This window comes from Canis lupus, chromosome 2 (genome assembly GCF_011100685.1).
Source record: "Canis lupus familiaris isolate Mischka breed German Shepherd chromosome 2, alternate assembly UU_Cfam_GSD_1.0, whole genome shotgun sequence".
Lineage (NCBI taxonomy): Eukaryota > Metazoa > Chordata > Mammalia > Carnivora > Canidae > Canis > Canis lupus.
Window position 1 is genome coordinate 17841374 of NC_049223.1, and position 21009 is coordinate 17862382.

At 43.0% G+C, this 21009-nt stretch overlaps 1 protein-coding gene across 6 annotated transcripts in view; it reads right to left on the reverse strand.

Annotated features, from left to right (window-relative positions):
* CACNB2 (calcium voltage-gated channel auxiliary subunit beta 2) overlaps window positions 1-16595 on the reverse strand; it is a 374689-nt gene extending 358094 nt beyond the window's left edge. For 3 of the 6 annotated variants that reach the window (XM_038529966.1, XM_038529968.1, XM_038529965.1), the window contains exons 1-2: window positions 16436-16595; window positions 7234-7326 (exon numbers count right to left, since the gene is read on the reverse strand). In XM_038529966.1, coding sequence (XP_038385894.1) covers window positions 7234-7326; window positions 16436-16564 — 222 coding nt within the window. In that variant the 5' untranslated portion in view covers window positions 16565-16595. Of the gene's footprint in view, window positions 1-7233; window positions 7327-16044; window positions 16096-16435 lie in introns of those variants that run through there. The other 3 variants (XM_038529971.1, XM_038529975.1, XM_038529967.1) reach the window with 1 other exon arrangement.
* Between the last annotated feature and the right edge of the window lie 4414 nt (window positions 16596-21009).

Sequence of the window (21009 nt, forward strand, 5' to 3'; positions counted from 1 at the left end):
TAAGAATGGTAGGTTTTCCAGCATTAGGATGATGATAAATGAAGTTCTTTTATCAATGTATCTGTTCACGACACAGAGCCAGAGTACAAAGAGTTTTTCCCTGAGTTGAAGACAACCTCGGTATCTTAATTATCTTAATAAATCCAGGACACAAATAAATAAATAAATAAATAAATCCAGGACAACTTTATGTACTAAATACTGTTTGGTACATAAACAATTTGAACAATAATCTTCATTAATTCTAACGAGGGTGCTGAGAAGTCACGTTTAACACTTTCTGCCTCTTACTAAATTAAAACTGAAATGCCTATTTATAAAGCAACAGCCCCGAAGAACTAAAAAAGCATTTCTAACGGGCCTACTGTAAACCAGGTGCTGTGTACACACCTAGTGTTACCCAGATTCACAAGAATGATTCACGGGCCAGCCTCTGAGTGAGCCTCTGCTAGGCCTCAAAAAGGACCAGCATGACATTGCAGGTGATTTGGACTTGAGTCCATGTCCAAGTTTATTAAAAAGAAAAAGGGGACTTCCAGGATTCTAAGTGTGTGCTCCTGTGACTTCAGTGGGAGGAAGGGGAAAAGAAACGTTTGCATTGCTTCTTCTCTACTTGTCGCTGCTGATATGGGAGGTGGAGTGTGCGGAATGATAGCACAAACTGGACTTGGAGTGACCTTTGATGAAAGAAGTAAGGGAATAATACTGGTTTGTGTTTTTGTTTTTTAAATCATGGTGCCTGGGGGATGTTTACAATGCTGAAGATATCCTCGCCTTCCAATGGGGAAGGAAGTTAAAAGAATATTGACTGTATGTGTTCATCCTAAAAACACTGGTAGAAATCTTTCTACATGTTAGCTGAAAGAATAAAACACTTGTTGATGTTCCGTGTTTGCAGCTTTTGTTACAAGGAGATGTAGCATATCCAATAAAAGTGAGAATCTGGGGTCAGCCACCTGGATTCAAATTCTAACTCCAACCCTACTTACAATGTGACTGTGAACAAGTTACTTGACCTCCCTGTGCCTCAATTTTCTTATCTGTAAAATGGAGATGCAGAGAATATACAGTAAACACTCAATATTTTTATTATTTTATTTTAATATTATTATTTCCTCCACTGTTGTCTATCTCTTATTCAGGTTTTGTTTTGTTTTTGAGAGAGAGAGAGAAGGGGAGAGGGAAGGGCAGAGGGAGAGGGAGAAAGAGAATCTCAAGCAGATTTCTTGCTGAGTGCTGGGCCCAACATGGGACTCAATCTCATGACTCTGAGATCATGACCTGAGCCAAAAATCAAGAGTTGGACACTTAACTGACTGAGTCACCCAGATGCCCCTTATTTGGGTTTTAACCAATGTTCTTAATGGGTAATACTATTTATAAGTAATAATAATAAACTCTTCAATAGTGCTTCCTAGATGCCAGGTACAGTTCTAAGCAATTTACAAGTTTGAACTCACGTAATCCTTTCAACTAACTTCAGAGGTAGGCACTAGTTCCCAAAGAAAAACACTGGGGTACAGAAAGATTAAGCTACTTATCCAAAGGCTAACTAGTCAGTAGCAGAGCCAGAATTCAGATCTGCCTCAGAGTCTAGTCCCATAAGGATGAGCCCTAACCACTAACCTCCTTCTTGAAAAGAAACCATTTTAAATAAGTCTCTCAACATCATAATTTACACAAAAGAGAACTACGGAAATTTTAGGTTCAGTTTGTTGAAAACATGTATTGCATATAGGTTAACATTTCAACTGCAACACAAAGCAATAAGACTTTTTAAAAATGCCATATTTAACTTTCCCTCCAATTAATGGTTTTAGGAAACATTAGGAAGGACAAGTTCTTCACTGAAATGCTTGATACATAAGGTGAGCTAGGCCATCCCTTGACAACAAGCTCCTTTAGGGTAGAAGCCACAGGAACCTTGTTTCCCACAGCCCCTGGAAAGCTGCACCAATAATATGTCACACATAGCCAACAACCCCTGTGGATGGGAGACCTCTGACCAGGGCTCTGGTCCTCTCCTGAGCCCCAGCATAAAAGTGATGTCCTGGGGGAACAGTTCAGCTGTAGAGTTCAATAATTCATCAGTTGCATATAAAACTCAGTGGTCACGTGCCCTCCTTGATGCACATCACCCAGTTGCTCCATTCCCCCTACCCCCTCCCCTCCAGCAACCCTTAGTTTGTTTTCTATAGTCAAGAGTCTCTTATGCTTTGTCTCCCTCTCTGATGACTTCCCATTCAGTTTTCCCTCCCTTCCCCTGTGATCCTCTGTGCTGTTTCTTATATTACATATGAGTGAGACCATACAATAATTATCTTTCTCTCATTGACTTATTTTGCTCAGGATAAAACCTGCCAGTTCCATCCACGTCAATGTATATGGTAAGTATTCATTCTTTCTCTCCAAACCCCACTTTGAAATATCATGACATCAAATAGGTTGATGACATGAAGGACCAGAAGATTGTTCACTTGGTTAACGTAGGGTGAACTGATCAACTAATAAAATGGAATCTTGATCTATGACTCTAAAAATTCTTTCATGGCATCTGTTATCCTGCTTCAGGACTTAAAGCAGAAACATATCTATAAGCAATGTTTCCTTAAGACTAATGATTCTTCTTACAAAATAACTTCAGTTAGAACACAGACAAATGATGGCTAAAATAAATATACAACAGAAAGTTTGGAAAAAAACAAAACCATGGGAAAAAATGCCTCTCACCCTTTTACTTTATAGTCTTCACATGAATGTTCTAATGTATTCCAGTATGTTTCAACATTTTCCAACAAATGGTTATAATTTTCATCAACTAGCCATAGGTCTAAAATCCAGAACAGGTAAATTGTGACTTAGTTACCAGGGAAATGGATATTAATACCACAATGAACTACTACTACATGTCACAAGAATGACTGAAATGAAAAACATTAACAATGCCAAGTGATGGCAAAGATATGAAAGTTAAGACTGTTCCCACTGCTTGTGAGAGTGCATACTGGTTCAACCACTCTGAAAAACTGGCCTGCAATGTTTAGTTAAGTTAAACATATGCATACATACATAGGGCCCAGCATTCCACTCTATTCACAGAACAAAAATGCATAAAACCATACCAAAAATACATACCAAAGGTAGATACAGGAATATGCAGGCAGCATTACTCTGAATAACCTCAACTGGAAATAACCCAATGTTTAGCAACAATAAAGTAGATAAATGGTTGTGGTGTATTCATACCATAGAATGCTGTACAGCAAAGATTTACCAACTATTACAACATACAACATCAACATGCGTGAATAAAATGATCATAAGGTAGAATGAAAGAATTCAGGCACAAAATGATTCTATTTATTTAAAACCCCAAATACAGGCCAAATGAATTTATGGTATGAGAAGAAAAAATGGTTGAGAAGAGTCAAAAGGGGGAGTTCAGTCTGCTGGTGATACTGATTTCTTGATCTGGATGGTAGTAACATGGGTGCTTACTTTGTGAAATCTTACCAGACTGAACACTTATGACTTGTGTATTTTGAGGCATATATGTTACATATCAATAAGAATGTTTACTTTATAAATAAATAAATAAATAAATGCCTATTTTCCAAGTCCAATTATATATACACTTGTATTAGTCTATTACAGCAGCCATAATATCACCACAGATTGGGTGGCTTACTCAACAGAAATGTATTTTCTCACAGCTCTGGAGGCTGGAAGTTCATGATCATAGCGCTAGCAGGGTTGGTTTCTGGTGAACCCTCTCTCCTTGGCTTGCAGATTGTTATCTTTCTCACTATGTCCTCGCATGGCTATTTTATTGTACATGCACAGTCTTCATACCTCTCTCTTATAAGGATACCAGTCCTTATAGGGACTAGGACCCCACACTTAGGGGCTCATTTAACCTTGTTTCCTCCATGTAGACCCTCCAAATACAATCAACACAGGAATTTGGGGGAGATACAACTCAGTTCATAAGAAATTCTTATGATATTCTGTTATTTATTTTTGAAATTCTTAATTACTTTTTTTACATGAAATTTTCACATTTTCAATCTCAGAAGCTTTCTATTACTTTTTTTTACATGAATTTTTCACATTTTCAATCTCAGAAGCTTTCTAAAGTATCTAGTAGTTCCCAAATAGTTTTAACGGTCTTTACAAATAGGGATGCCTGGGTAGCTCAGTGGTTGAATGTCTGCCTTTGGCTCAGGATGGGATCCCGGGGTCCCAGGATCAAGTCTGCTCCCTGCATGGAGCCTGCTTCTCCCTCTGCCTGTGTCTCTGCCTTTCTCTCTCTGTGTCTCTCATGAATAAATAAATAAACTCTTTTTTAAAAAGTCTTTACAAATAATATATTTGTAAAAATAAAATTCTAAGGTTTCAAAGTTATATGGAATTTTTAATTCAAGGGCAGGAATATAATCTAACTATAAGATATTTTTAAATAGATCCCACTCACAGTGACTATTTTTCCAATACCAACTTTACATATGCCCCAGGCAAGTAACATATACTGACACAAGTCACTTGTTTAACAAAACGTCTACTTATGATAAAAAGAAAATACTTAAAACATGTTCTTCCAGATTATTTAAAAATCTAACATATGCTTATTGTTACTATCCACCATGCATTTCTTAAAACACTCTGATGATACCATTTCTATTTAATGTCGAACTATGTCAAGGTAGCTTTTGCTTATTTTCAAATAGCAGCAAAATAGGAATGCTGCTTTAAACAAAACAGATTAAATTCTCAAAGGAAAACTATAGTTTTGAACTCAGCATTCTTGCCGAAGACCCTGGTTTTCCTTCTGTGATAGAAGGAAGCTGGCACTTGAGGGTTCTTGATGCCTGTGTAATCGTTATTCCAAATCCATGCCTTAGCAAGCACCCCATTCTGCCAAGATTCAAAGAAGATGGGCTTTATTCTAAGGAGATGGACCTTTAGGATAGATTCTTTTTGGCTTCTGAAATGCTCACATATGTTTTGGCAATATATATCTAAGTTTACATTAAGTAGTTTAACAGTTCTCTTTATTATTTTTTTATTAAAGATTTTAAAAAATTTATTCACTTGAGAGAGAGTGAGAGAGCACGAGCAGAGGGGAAGGGGAGAGGGAGAGGGAGAAGCAGACTCCCCTCTGAGCAGGGAGATGAAGATGACGTGGGGCTCGATCCCAAGACCCCAGGATCAGGACCTGAGCCAAAGGCAGATGCTTAACCAACTGAGCCACCCAGGCACCCCTCTCTTTATCATTTATAATTGTGTTTCAAGCACAGAATCTCACACACATCACCAGGAACAGAGTCAAAAGGAAGTGATCATGACCAAAAGCAAATTCCAGGGAAGGTATATGCAGTGCAGCAATCACTCCATAATGAATGAATTTAATGAATTAAGTTCCCAAGACACTGTGAAAGGGGGATTCACAAGCCTGAGTCAACTGGAAAATGAAGTCCAGCGATTGTCTTGAAATGACATTTTTACAAAGCGAAAAATAGGCAATAATGGGCTTTGTACTACTAACTTCTATTCACAATACCTTGCTCACTTGAAACATCAGTTTTTTTTCCATGTAATCTCCACAAGCTGCCTGTCATTTTGTGTGGTTTTGCTGCAACTACTACACATCCTAAGAAGCTTACTCTTTTCTGCTTCAGGTCCTCCACTATGCAGCACTGGGATGGTGACTCACGGTTGTGGATTCTCACTCCTCTGGTTCAATCTCCTCGTCCCAGAGGCAGAATAAATACGGATGCTTGAGATGGAAAAGACTCTGGGTAACTTTCCTTTAACTGACTCACTGAGGCTAAGGGACTATTTCTCAAGACCCTTCATTCATTCTCAGGACCATGACGTCCAAATTCTGCCCACGATGACATCAGGCCAACGCACACACCTTTGGCTCCTCTTCTACCCTTCCCAGCTCCTTCTGACACCACAAAAACACAGCTCTAGGGCTGGGCCTTGCTTGGCTCCATCTTCTTTTCTCTTTCTAAATGGTTCTTACCAAAATAGTTCCATTCTTTCTTCACCGACTCCTTTCCTAACTTCCTGCGACTGAAACAATTCTTAATTGGCACAGACCAGAGGCAAGATTTTTCCAGTTGCCTTATGTTACTCAGACATACCTTTGGCATACTTGACATTGCAAGGTGATTGCTGGCAGCTGGAGAGGGATCATCCTTTGTTGGTGTCAGGAAAGTGTAAGGAAGCAGCAACCAGCGAAGACCAGAAGCCCCCCTGGCAGAGCAGGTGAACAAATTCAAGCTCAACTGCTACTAAGGAACTGCTATGAGGTGAGGTGTGGAGGATGCAAGGAACAATGGAAGTGGCAACTAAGAGAAATGGAGCAGCTTTTCTGGTTGACCACCATTGCTTGGGGGAAGGAACTGCCACCAACACCCTACTTCTGGGCCTAGGAGTTAGAAACTGGGAGTCCCTCAGCCATGGAAGCAGGTTCTGTCTACCACTGTCCTGCCCAGTATCTCCTCCACTGAGAAGGGTTAGATGAAGATACACCCCTATCCTTGACAAGACTTTAGACACATAACCTACTCTCCTCAGGAATCAGTTGCCTGTGTTCTTGCTCTGACCAAATCCCTTCAAGTGTTTATATGTTGAAGATGCTCACGCTGACTGTTTGGGGGACAGGTGCAAACTGCCGGACAGGAACACACCACATACTACCCAGAATAAAGGCTACGTCCCCAAAGGCGGTTTAAATCATTCCTCAAAGATATCACGTGCTTTATTTAACCTGAGTAGCCTCACTCATTCCAAGACCCAGAGCGATTTCCTCTTTTGCAATCCACACCCCAAGAGGGAAGAAGAAAGCTCAAGTGAGAAGAACACCAGTATTTCAACTTCATAGCTGGAAATACGGATACCCATTGAGATGCCCTCTCTCCCAGCCAGAAAAAACCCCAAATCTGTAATCATTTTTGCTGGAGCTCACTCATTCTGTTATAAAGAAATCCTTTCTCCTGGCAGTCCCCACTTGCCAGAAAAGGGTGCAATTATTACACGGTCTTACTTAAGATTCAAATATTTTAATTATCCCACAAAACTGCACACTATTCACTTCAACTACAAGTAGGTACAATAATGCCACATGAATCTGCAGGATAATGGTATAAAATCACCTTAAAAAAAATGAAAACTAAAATCATTTGAATATACTTCTCCAAACCAGAAATTGAAAAGCGCTCTTACCTGACGAACAAAACTATTTGAGGTAGTGTCAGAGGAAGTGCTCCCATCAGATCCTTTAAATCTGTTTTTCCTTCTGGCTCCTTTTCCATATGACTACAAAAAAGAAAGAAAAAAGACAAATGAGAAATCTAGGCCCACTTCTAGAAGGAGGTCAAAAACCAAAACATAAATTGCCATCTTAGGGACGTTGTATGAAAATTATTATTACTGGAATCACAAATATTTATGTCAGAATAGCCAGTTTATAGGGGAGAAAAGGTTTCTAAACAAAGGAGTTAATAACTCATGAATTAAAACAACTTCTGCTATCTGTTAGCCTATCGGTCATCAAGAGGCAAAGCCACTAAAGATAAAACATTTAAAAGCAAGCATTTCAGTGCAGGAGAGACCAGAGCTGCAGTGGTAAGGTGAGAGAAAAGGTAATGTGTCAAAGCTTCTTGGATAGCATGAATGCAACAGATTCGTGTGTAATGAAATGCTGTTCCCAGTGCCGCCGGGCCTTCATATTTGCTTTTTTTATTTCCATGTCGTCGTTGTTTTCAAATATTTTATTTATTTGAGTGAAAGAGGGAACATGAGCAGAGGGGAGGAGAGGGAGAGGGAGAAGCAGACTCCTCGCTGAGCAGGGAGTCCAATTCAGGGCTCGATCTCAGGACCCTGGGGATCATGACCTGAGTTGAAGGCAGATGCTTAACCAACTGAGCCACCTGGGCACACCGCTTTTTTTTCATGTTCTAATTTGTAATCCCATAGGTACTTGTAAGAACTGCATATGGTAGCTGAAGAACATTGTATAGTATGAATTCTGATTGCCTTGAAATATATATATATTTGTATACATAGACCTAGGTATATGTATATATACATGTATACATGGGTCTAGATGGAACATGTATGAAGCGTGCCAATTCCTCATATGATTGCATGAATCTAGAGATTGCTCTCAGAAGTGGTGAAAGAGCTATGTAAGTAGCAGTGAATGCAATGAAATTACAACACCTCGTAAAAATCTCTGGCCCATTGTTGTACTGTTTGAACGTGATATGAGAATCTGGCTTTTTAACCACTTAGTGATTTTGCTTAGAATGCAAGAAAAATAAATCTGATAGAATAATAACAATAATTGAGACAAGCATTCAAGAAAAGATGTTTAAAGTAAGACAATCTGCTTCAATAACAGGACTGAGCCAAGCATGAACATATATGCAAATGAACTTGCTTTTTCTATTATATCTACGGTTTACATTCAGAGCACAATGAACAAACAACGCATCAATCTCTGTTTAATTCCAGGCATAGACAGAGTTGTTGCAAATATTTAACATTAACATATGATTGAAAAATAGCTCGACGCTGAGCTTTACAGTTCAATGTCCACGGGTTGGAACCCTGCTACAGCAGACCACGGGCAAATGCTTTAACGGTTCCAAACACTAGTCTTCTCATCCTTAAAATGGGGATATTACTGCTTACCTCACAGGGTTAAGGATAAATGAAATAACAGATTTATAGCCTTCGGTATAAGACCTAGCATATGATAAGGGCTCAGAATAATATTTTTTAAAGTAATATCCACGTTGGAAGTGTGGGAAGATTGGAAGAGTGGGGCAAAATTGGGGTGAAGTATGTAACACATTTAGAATGATTAAGCTCAAAGGGATTTCATTCGATTATCAGCATTTATGAAAGTTTACTTTTTTTAAATCACTCTGTTCAGGTTTTGAAAATACTACTTTGTTATATTGATATACACATATGGTTTTCATTTTAAAAAAAGAAATATCTTATAAACCATAGTATATGTAGCACTTAGGCAAACGAAGATCTATTACAAACATTTGTGTTATGAGTAACTTAGATGACTTTGCAATCAGTGAGAGGCTGGTATAATCTTAAAGCAAAAATTTTTCTTGACCATGTTTGTTCTCTTTCAAGTATCTACGGGATTTATAGAATACAAATGTGTTTCCATGGCATTTAATTAACTCTCAACTTCATAAAAGGAAAGACAACCTAGGCTGGGCTTTCACAGTGTATTATACAAGGTTCTCCTCACTTAGCAGCTTATTCTTCTTACTTATGTAAACATTATTCAGTAAACTGTTGAAAAATAACATTCTTTCAAGAGCGTTCTTCCTTTTCCAATTATTATATAAAGGTTTGGACAGAAGTGTCTTCCAAAGCCTAAGAACACGAAAATAAAGCATGATAAGTTCTTTAAAATTAAAAACATTGTTTATATTACTGCACACGGATAAAGACTTATTACGCTTGAAAGCATTTTTTAAGGCCTAACATGTTTCTTAGGGAAGGGGGGGCAAACCTTTGTTAAACACACTATTTTTCTTTAAAAAAAAAAAAAACAAAAAAATACCATTTTTCTTCATGAAGAGCATAAATTATCTTTGAGAACAAAGACAAAATATAATCTTACTCCATCATGATGTGTCCTCCTAGTACCATTTCGAAATGAGTGGAAATATACTCTGAAATTCTATCCTTGTCATTTGCTTCAGATTTTTCATGACAAAAAATGTTTTACTATTCAGCTGCTTTGGTGTGTAAGTTTTCTCGTGGCTGCTCACAAACGCACAATAGGCACTGTGTAAACCACACAATATTTAAGACATTCAGTCCCAGAGGAGGAGACTGTTCTCGGCAAGAAATTAGACACATTTAAAAGTGTTTAGTTTTAAATATATGTTAATTTTTCCAGGCCCTTAGGAATACTATTCATAAACATTACTTCAGGTGCACTTAGCTACCTGTGCAACATATACCTACATATATAGGTATATACTATATAACATATGTAATATGTTAGATTATCACAGTTTTCAACTATATTAAGGTACAGTTTGCACGTTGAAAAATAAAAGAAAAAGAAAACTATGGCTGACTCCCACGCCAACTGGTGACAATTTTGGAAAAAAATATACTCTCCTTTAATCGCTTAAATTTATGGGGAATGCTTTACTCAGAGTATTAACTTGTTCATGTCTTAATAGTGTTGTAGCAAATCCTTATTCATTATTTATTAAAAGCTAAAATAAATAGATAAGCTTAATTACACCTCTAATCTGTTTTCTTCTTCATTTCAGCAGTCATTTCTCTTCTATAGTCTCCTTTTTAAATTTTTAATGTTTTTTTATAATGATATGCAAGATCAAGGGGAAAAAACTAAAGCAATTTTTAGAAAGCTAATACAGTCCACTTCAATGTACTTTAAAAAATGTTAGTGAAAATTTATACTACCATTACAAAACAAAGTTTCCTTTGATCCAATGCATATTTAAAATTAAGTCCATCTTGCTGGAATTACTGTTCTTTAGTTATTCTAAATCCTTGAAAATGAGAACTAGAGTGTTTCATCTGCAGCAATTTAAAAGAAAGGAAGAAAGGAAGAAATGAAGAAAGAAAGAAAGAGAAAATAAAGGCCAAATCTTCCCCAAAATGGAAAAAGACAGGAAAGATTAATTATTCAAATATTTACTTGACTCAATTTGGAAACAAAGTATAGTTTTCTTAGTTCAGGGGCTACTTCAAATGCAGCTTTTGGGACCAGTGGTTTTTCTATTTCTTTTAGCAACACTAATTATATGAACACCCAATATATGAAACGGTTCACAATCAGAGTCATCCAGATTTCAAGTTAGTAAAAGGCAGAGGAGAAAGAGAGTTTGGGTTTGGCCAGAGTGCAAAGCGTAACCCATGATACTCTGCTGGATACATGCAGACCCCTAAGCCCTTGGAGCACAGTCTGAAAAGCCACTAATTTCTATTTATTTCCTATTAGTTATATAAAGCTTCATGAAAACAAATTATGCCACTGTAGCAAAAACGAGAAAAAGAAAACTGTAAACCGAAAGTCTTTTACCTCTCCTAAAACATCGACAAAGCTAAGTCAGGTTTCAGAAGCTAGAAAAAAATTTTTAAGAAATTTCCACAGATACACAAGTGACTTATTAAAATGATATCCAACTTGCCTTGTGATGTTAAATATCAGCTTCGTGTAAATGAATGTCTTCCCTGATACTGAGTAACTTGAAATTGGACTGTAGTTTTCAAATCAGCAAACAAGTGTTCGGATTTCACAGGTACTTGAAATCTAATTTCTATATGATTGAAATTGACAACAGTAATTAATTTTAGAAGTTGTCAGTCAACTGGAGATTTGAGCCCAGCCCTGCACACAGAGTTGGCTTGGCAGACCCTGGGGACAGCTTCAAGAACGATGCCACTTCTGTGGTTGATAGATAGGGCGACAGTTCTCCCTACAAACTGCTCTCCGTGAGCATAATGCTGATACTTGAAATTAGTTTCCATCCCTCTCGATTAGCATTCATTGATATTTATCCCTTTGAATTCCAGACAAACGAAGCCAGAATGATCCATAGAGAAATCAGACATTAAATCTCATTTACTGATAGCTCAGTCTGAATGGGGGGTTGTCAAATCCGTTACTTAGAGTGAAGTAATTGAGAGTACCTCCCCAGGAAAAGGGGGGTAGGACATGAGTTCTTTTCAATATGGATCAGTTTACACAAAAGCAGAAAGGAATCCAGAGGCAGCATAAATAGAACTCTTGTGCAGGCCTAGGGGTAGAGAAGGAAGGCCCAACCTTGCCTTCTTCATAAGCTACCTCCAGACAGGCCTGGAAAGAACTCTAAGACAGACTTAGTTACTTGTGGTGGTGTCGTAACTAATTCTAACTCCTCGTAACTGCAGGTAAGTGTCTGCTATGTATTATCTGCACCATATGGATATGGGCCGCAATCACAAATTAAAGAGTGCCACCACCCCCTCCAGGGTTAATGCATTTTGCTCAGCTTTTCTTGAAAGGACCACAGCTACATAGCTGTATAATTCAACGGAATTAAATCCAGCAAACAGGTAAGCTAGATCTTGATGCTACAGGAAAAGACAAAAAGAAAAGAGACATCAAGCCAACCAAAAACCTCACATCACTCAATCAGATAGTACACTTCGCATTTGAAAACCCACTCAGAAATTCTGATTGGCATGCTTTCAGATTTCTCCCATGCAACACCAGAACAAAAATACCGTTCAAGAGCAAGGTGGTGGGGTGAAGGTTTGAACAAAACACAAGACCCATGATGAGCATAGTTGGAGACTGCAAACGACTGAGCTGGCCCTCTGACCTACAAGTGTTTCTGGAAAACCGTACTGACGTGGCTCAGTAGTCACAGGAGAACCGCTGCTGCTCTTTTTAGATAAAGCTCCTTTGCTACAGGGATTCAGGGTGTTGCTGCCATTACCAGGCTGTATTACTACGACATGCTTGAAAAGCATCTGGCAAACTCAGCTGGGGTGGAACCAGCTGGGTTCTGTTGCTAGGAGCAAAACAAACAGGACCTCTGGTTACTGTCTGTTCATTTTCAGGTGTGGTTAGAGGTGCTGGTTACAATCTCTTGGAGGCCTAAAGTGCTGAGATACTGCTGTTGTGTCTTGCCCATCTCCTCCTGCGTCTCCATCCTTATTCTCCATCCCTTCCACCTGCCTCCCATCCACCCGGCCTCTGATCACCGTCAATTCGGCTCCCCAGAGATTTCCCAGGGCCATAATTCAGACTAACGAGTCCAACAGAAATATAATGCAGGCCACATGTCACTGAAATGTTCTCTTAGCCACATTACAGAGGGAAACAGCAACAAGTGAAACTAATCGCAAGCCTATATTGGATTTAAACCAACGTGTCCAAAATGTTATCACGGCAACCTATCCTCAGTATAAGAATCATCAAAGGCAAGTCGTGTATTCTCATTATTTCACATCGAGTCTTCGAAATTCGGTGTGTTTTTTACACGCACAGCACATCTCCGTTCAGGCGACACGTGGCTAGTGGCTACACTAGTGGACGATGCAGATTTGAAGCTTTGGAGGTGGAATATTAAACTAGCGGCCTGACTTTGGCGGGAGACTCTGTCCAAGTTTGCCCTGAAGCTGATCAGCAGGTTACCTAAAAAGCAATGTAATCTGCTTAAATCAGAACTTACAAGAATCTGTGGTTAGGTTGCCAACTCGCCTCTCACGTAGGAAATATATTCATGTTGTTTATGACCGTGTGCTGGAGGGAAGGCGCTGAAATGTAGGAGGGTGCCCTATCTCTAGGCAGGATTAGTAACCTCAAAAAGGAAAATGAGCCGTCTGTGACTCTACATCGTTTGCTTTGTTCAAACAGAACTAGTAATCAAATCCAGAGGTAAAACAGAGCAGATTCTTAAAACCAACGATTGCTCCGAGACAGCATTTGCAAGGGAAAATGTCATTTCTAAGTAGATTTACTATTACTCAGTATCACAAAAAAAAGGGGGGGGATGTTCCTGAGACGGCCCCACTTTTCAGGCGGTTTTACTGCTGTCCTGTCACTGCTATCCTGTCCTGCCCAGAGAGATGGAATAGATGCCTTTGCCAAGCTCTCACAGCCCTATGATGCCATGATTTATTAGATATAAAATAAACACGGCAACGTTTCCCTCAATAATCAAAGTGATATAAACACAATTCAAGGAAAACTGCTTTCATTTTTGGAAGGTAGAGCAAGCAAGGAGATGGATGCGGGTGCAGCTGAATATTTATACCTCTAACCTGCTTATAATAGCCTTTCCTCCCCTTTTCCTGTCTCTCGTGTATTTATGCACTCACTTGCCAGTTCCCGTCCATTGAGTCTTTGAAGTGTCCCATGCACGGGCCTGTCATATCCATTATCTTGCCTCTCCCTTTAGTTTAGGCCTTGTTATCTCTTGTCCAAACTGCTATACCAATCTCCCGTCTGGCAGCTCCACCTCTGCACTCCTGAAACTCTAAAATACCTTCCAGAACATTCCCAGGTGAATCTTCTGAATGAGCTGTTACATAACTCTTTGGTTGAACCCCTTTCGTGGTTCCCGATCATTCATTACACCCAGGTTCCAACGCCTCCAAGATGTGGCCTCAAATTGTTTTGTCGGTCTTACATCTAACTATGCCCTATCCGTACCTTTCCACACCCTCTTCAAGCTACACGTGATAAATAGAAGACTTACAACTTCCGTGACTTTGCTTCCTATATGGCTTCCACCATCTCTCTGACAATCTCGGATCAAATCTCACCCATCCTTGGAATCTTTTCTCGAAAGCCCCCTCTTCCACGAAGCCCTTAGAGATTACTCCGTATAGAATGTCTGTGATCTTTACTCCCCAGAAACCAGTACTTCCCCTATAGTCCTCTACCACACAACTGTCATTTGTCTGTCACACTTGCAGCCACCGGAATATCAGTTCTTTGAAGGCAGCAGCGCTGTCTCCTCACATCTGAATCATTTCCACACTGCAGTTAACAACAAATATTTGTTGGTTTGCATTTAATGACATAAATCACTACGTGAATGAAGTATTTACTTATCTAATTGCAGTCACACTTTCTGTCGGCTTAACTTTGATCACCAGGAATTCAGGAACTGTTTTTATCAGAAGAATAAAAATTTAAAAAAACAAAAAAATCCCCAAAGGAAGGAAGATCAAAGGGGGAAAAAAAAGGGTCTCAAAGTCTTTTCTTCTATCAAAAGTCAAGACCTTCATCCTGGAATAACTGAGTTCTCTAAGTACATTTCTCCTCTCATCTAACCTGATTAAGTGTCTAGATAAAATCAGGAGTCTAGAACAAACGTGACATGTGCTGGTAAGAATTCAGGTCCCCTGGCAGAAACTAGATGGAAATGTAGGTGGTTAGTTACATGTCCTCCCTCTGGCTCAGCAGCCAAACAGCCCAAGGCCGACTAAAATCTAACTGTCCTACTGAAAGAAATGGGTTTCTGATTACACAACTTGTTGGTTTCTACATTTTTCCTCCATCTCAAATCAAAGTGAATTATGTATTTTAAGTTAGCAAGGTTATTTCCCAGTGGTCAAAAAAAAAAAAAAAACTCACTAAAGCTCCATGATTATGCCGCTGGAATGACCATTATTATTAACAGTATCAAAATATCTGGAGCAGTCCATTTCCATCCCCTACCAAAACAAGAAAGGCAACAAGATATTGGCAACCTTTATTAGGGAATCCTACTCTCGCACCCATTGCTACAGCAAATACTCCGCTATCTGTTGAGCATATATAAATATAAAATAACACATTTATAAGGTTTTTTTTTTTTTTTGTAAATACAGAAATACGTAACCACCCCCATTTACAATCCAGCAAATACAGGTATGAAATCAACAAGCCCATATCGCAAAGGAGAGAGATTTTTTTTTTTTTCCAAAATGATGCTTGCAATAGAGCCCTAACCTCTTTCTTCCCAGCCCTCGCCCCGCAGCCCCGCAGCCGGGAGTCTGGAGTCCTTGCCCTGCCAGGATAAAAGTTGAGAGGCTCCTTACCGCGGAGACCTGGAGGCGTCTGTAATCCAAACTGTACCTGCCAAAGCCTTACGTAAAAGCCGCCACCTTATCATCGCCCAACGCCTAGACCGGCATCTCCTGTTTCACCAGGAGCCGCGAACCCGCTAGCACCCGTCGCCGGGAAGGTGGTCCCGAGCTGTCTGGACCTGGCCAGCGCTCCGGGGCGGGGGGGGGGGGGGGGCACGGACAAACTTTGGCGCCCCCGGCTCGCGGGCTGCAGGGCGAGGAGCGAGGGGCGCAGGCGAGCGGCGGCGAGAGGCGAGGGCAGCGCGGCCGTCCAGGCGGCGGGACGCCCAGGTGCGGAGGGCGGGGGTGCGGGCCGCGGCGCAGGGTGGCGCCCCCCGCCCAGCCCGGCTCCCACTCGCCCCCAGGGTGGGCGTGCGCGCCGAGCCCCTCCCGCCCGCCCCGACTCACGATCCTGAGCAGGTCCAGTCCGCTCGCCTGGTTCATGTCTCTCCATGTGCCTCTCCCGGGAAGGGGCGAGGGGGGGGGGGGGGCTGAGCGGGCGCCCTCCCGGGGGCCGCCTCTGAGCCCCGGCGGGTCTCCCCCGCCCCTTCCCACTTGCTTTTCGGAAGCGGAGAAAGATGGAAGCCGCAGGAGAGCGGGGGGACCGGCGACGAGGGCAGGGTCCCCGGCGCGGGGAGAGGAGAGTGGGCGGCCGCGGGCGAGGTGGGGTCGGGGGCACCAGGCGAGGCGAGGCGAGGCGAGGCGAGGGATCGCAGCGGAGGAGAAGGGGGGAGGGGGAGGGGGAGGGGGTCGGCGCCCCCGCGGCTCACAAAGAAGGAGCAGGCGCGGCCCCGGCTACCTGTGCGGCCGCTCCGAGCGCCCCCGCGGGCGCCGCGCTCTCCAGCAGCTCCATCGGGATCTCCTGCGCCGCCGCCGCCGCCGCCGCCGCCGCTGTGGGAGGCGACTTGGACATGTCGCTCTGGACCATTGGCGAAAAGTCGGCTGGAAGCTAGCAGCCGGCCCCTGGCGGCGGGTCCCCTCCTCCCCTCCGCTCCCCGCCCCCCGCGCCCCGCTGCCCGCTCCGGGGGCCGCTCTCCGGGCGCGGGACGCCGCCGGGCGGGCTTGGGAGGCGAGGCGCGGGGCGCGGGGCGCGGGCGCGGGCGCGGGGGGCGCGGGGCGGGGCGGGGCGGGGCGGGCGGAGCGCGGGGCGGCGGGGACGCGAGCGGCGGGCGCCCGGGAAGGTCCCCGCGGGAGGGGCGGGGGGCGGGGGCGGGGGCTCGGGGCGCGCGAGCCCGGGGGGAGGCGCGTCGGAAAGCGAGAGTGACAGGGCGGCCGAGCGCCGCGAAGTTCCCCGCGGGGGGCGCGGGCCGCGTGGGCTCCGGCCCAGCCGCCGCCCGCCGCCGTGGCACGCGCGCTGGAAACTTTTCAAAGCCGCGAGAGCGAGGCCTGGCGCCCGGGAAGCCGCCTCGCGGCCCGGAGCGCGGATGGCGCGGGCTCCCGGGCTGCGGCGGAGGCCTCGGGCGGCGGCGGGCGGCCCAGCCGACCCGGCCCGCGCGACCCCGGCGACCCCGGCGACCCGGGGGGCGCGGTCCCGCCCGAGCCCGCCGCCGCCTCCACCGCCAGCTGCAGGCCCCGCCCCCCCAGCCCCAGCCCCAGCCCCAGCCCCGAGGTTCCCTTCCCGACCCCTGTGTGTCTTCCCTCTGCCAAGCAGCCCTGCTTTCCTCTACTTTTTTTTTTTTTTTTTTTTTTTCCTGCAAAGTAGACGAGTCTTGCTATCACGTTTGGGACAAAATAAGCACCTCTCTACTACCTTGAATTCCTGGTAAAGAGGGTGTAGTGCATGTAGCAACAACTTGTCGCTGCAACAGCACTCCGTGTGGATACTCCGGCCGAGGCTCGTTGCCCGGTAGAGGGAGGATGCGTCTGGTTCCAGCGAGCCTTCCAGGCATCGGTATTGTTCTGTAACAGTACAGCCTCTGCGGGGTTGGGTGCTGAAACGTGCATACACAAGTTTACTCCTCTAGGTTTCACCTCCCTTTTCTATTTTGCCATGGTATATAATTTTTTTTAAGATTTTATTTATTTATTCATGAGAAACACAGAGAGGAGAGAGAGAGAGGCAGAGACATAGGCAGAGGCAGAAGCAGGCTCCATGCAGGGAGCCCGACGTGAGACTCGATTCCGGGTCTCCAGGATCAGGCCCTGGGCTGAAGGCGGCGCTAAGCCGCCAAGCCACCTGGGCTGCCCTTGCCTTGGTGTATTAAATTATTGTGGGACACTGTACTCGCTCCTCTCAAAGATAGACATAGTATAAGCCTATCCCCGTCATACACTGATTTTAGGCTGAAACAACAGGTTGGGTGGGGTACGTTAAAAAATTTTAGGCAGATCCACAGTGTCACTGATTCTCTTAATCTTTGTTGTTCAAATGGTCACTTTTATTTAAATTGCTAGTGAATGTCAGTTAGAAGCACTGAAATATTGGTAAATAATAATAATGTGACGTTTTGAAAAAGGACAGACTGGGAAGCGGGGAGGCTGTTGGTTAGGATTTGGTTGAGTAGAGGGAGAGGGCACCCTCTGTTTTGCAGCAGTGGCTGGGAGCCTTCCCCAAACCCCGGCTAAGATTTGGAGGGGGAGAACACAGCAGCGTTTTTATATGTGCTCATGTGTATATGCAGGCATGTATATGCAAAAGGTAATGCAAAAGAAATTGTATGCAAAGTTTTGGACTTGCTGTCTGTCCATTGTAGCTTCATCATCTGGTAAGGTATCCACCCTCCTAGGTCTACTCATTTAACAAAACTGTTCAGTTATCTTGAAAGAGTGTTCAAAGTTCAGGGATAACATGAAGTCTAGTTTTCTGTTAGACTGGAAGCTGTGTGTGGGTAGGAGCCACTCATATTCATCAGGGTACCTTTAGCATCTGGCAAGTTGCCCTATGTTCTCTCAATAGTCAGCCCATAAAGTGTGACTCTACTGTGTGCCACTGGGAGAATACAGACAACAGAAACTAGGTCTATCGGGGCTTAAAGTCTAGTTAGTAAGCGCTTAGAAACCAATCAATACATATTGTGGTGGAAGGAAGGAAGGGAGGAAGGGAAGGAAGGAAGGAAGGAAGGAAGGAAGGAAGGAAGGAAGGGAGGGAGGGAGGGAGGGAGGGAGGGAGGGAAGGAAGGGAAGAGGGAAGGAAGGGAAGAGGGAAGGAAGGGAGGGAGGGAGAGAGGAAGGAAAAAGGAAGGAAGGAAGGAAGGAAGGAAGGAAGGAAGGAAGGAAGGAAGGAGAGAAGGAGGAAGGAAGGAGAGAAGGAGGGAGGGAGGGAGGAAGGAAGGAAAGGGAGGAAGGGGAGGGAGGGAGGAAGGAAGGAAGGAAGGAAGGAAGGGAGGGAGGGAAGGGAAGGGAAGGGAAGGGAAGGGAAGGGAAGGGAAGGGAAGGGAAGGGAAGGGAAGGGAAGGGAAGGGAAGGGAAGGGAAGGGAAGGGAAGAGGGAAGGAAGGGAGGGAGGGAGAGAGGAAGGAAAAGGAAGGAAGGAAGGAGAGAAGGAGGAAGGAAGGAGAGAAGGAGGGAGGGAGGGAGGAAGGAAGGAAAGGGAGGAAGGGGAGGGAGGGAGGAAGGAAGGAAGGAAGGAAGGAAGGAAGGAAGGAAGGAAGGAAGGAAGGAAGGAAGGGAGGGAGGGGAGGGAGGGAGGAGGGAAGGGAGGAAGGAAGGAAGGGAGGGAGGAAGGAAGAGAAGGAGGGAGGAAGGGAAGGAGAAAGGAAGTAAGGGGGAAGGGAGGGAGGGAGGGAGGGAAGAAGGAAGGAAGGAAGGAAGGAAGGAAGGAAGGAAGGAAGGAAGGAAGGAAGGAAGGAAGGAAGGAAGGAAGGAAGGATTCTAAAATGGTGTTTAAAAACACCCAGTTTGATGAAGCTTAGTGTTTTCCCAAGACATCTGTGTGATTACTTATAGTATACTTAATTATCTGTGCATTCACTTTCAATTATGACCATCTGGGAAACAGAATTTTATCTTCCATCACATTTTTTAAGAAATCACAAAACAGCAAAACAATCTTGAAAATAATTTTAAATAATACTTATAGCCAAAGGGCAAGTAAAGTTTGAATTAAATGTTCATGTGTGAACCAATGTATAATTTATCATACCGAACTCTGTTTTTAGGTTTCTCTCCCCCACTACATAGTTTGTTGAGAACGACCAGTTGTGTCTTACTCATTTTAGTGTCCCCAGCATTGAGCATGATGTCTGGCACTTAGATGGAGCCTGAAAACACAAGTTGCATGAATGAATGATCTGTCTTCATATGTCTTAAGACATAGCATACAGCTTGGCAAGTTCTGACATAAGACAAATCATGATTCCTATGAAAGCATTATCTCCTTTCTTTATAACCTATGCTAATTTAATTTAAATTTAATTAGTGTATTGAACAGTAACACAATACAATGTACCCATTCTGACTCTTGTCTACTTTTTAAAGGTTTCAAATAAAATGTTAAGGCAATGTTACCCTTACCTTAAAAAGGAAACAGTGTTAGAATAAATACAGATAGAAAAATGCTAAAATTTAATAAGTAAAACCTAATTCTTTTCAGTGTTAAAAGTTATGCAGATGCACTCTAGCAATAATGGATGTGCAGTTGTCTGTGGAGGCATTCAAATGCAGATGACTAATTTGTTCAAGCTGTATGTAAACTTCAGCGTGCTCATTAGTCCTTGTAATGGGCAGGCATATTATGAGCATTACTAATGCTCTGAAATGAGAACGGGTCTAAGACACATTGGCCAAGAAAGCCAGAAGTTGAAAAGAGTTGGGTTTTTTCTTCTCCAAGTGGGAAAAACAATGATTAGAATTATTCCTCTCTCGCTTGCAGATTTGTGACTATGTTTAAGACCTTGGAGCAAGGGAAGCCTGGGTGGCTCAGCGGTTGAGCATCTGCCTTCTGCTCAGGGGGTGATCCCAGAGTCCCAGGATCAAGTCCTGCATTGGGCTCCCTGCATGGAGCCTGCTTCTCCCTCTTCCTATGTCTCTGTGTCTCTTATGTGTCTCTCATGAATAAATAAATAAAATCTTAAAATCTCTGTGTCTCTTATGAATAAATAAATAAATCTTAAAAAAAAAAAAGGCCTTGCAATAAGAGCTCCCTGGGGCAGATATACAACCTGTGTGATTTTCTCATTTTACTTAGTAAATCATTTTTTATCACATTACAGTCTGCACTGTCATTACTAACAGTATTATCTTTCTCTTTTTTTCCCCATTTTATTAATAGCATTTTCACAAGAATATATCTGTATCAGCCACTGACCTAACTTGGTATGATACATTGCACTAAGTTAACATTGCTTTTTGTAAACTTACAGTATAAAATGAATGTCATGAATTACAGATTGTTATTTAAAAGCGTATAAAGATGCAAGCAAATCCAGTGTGTGTG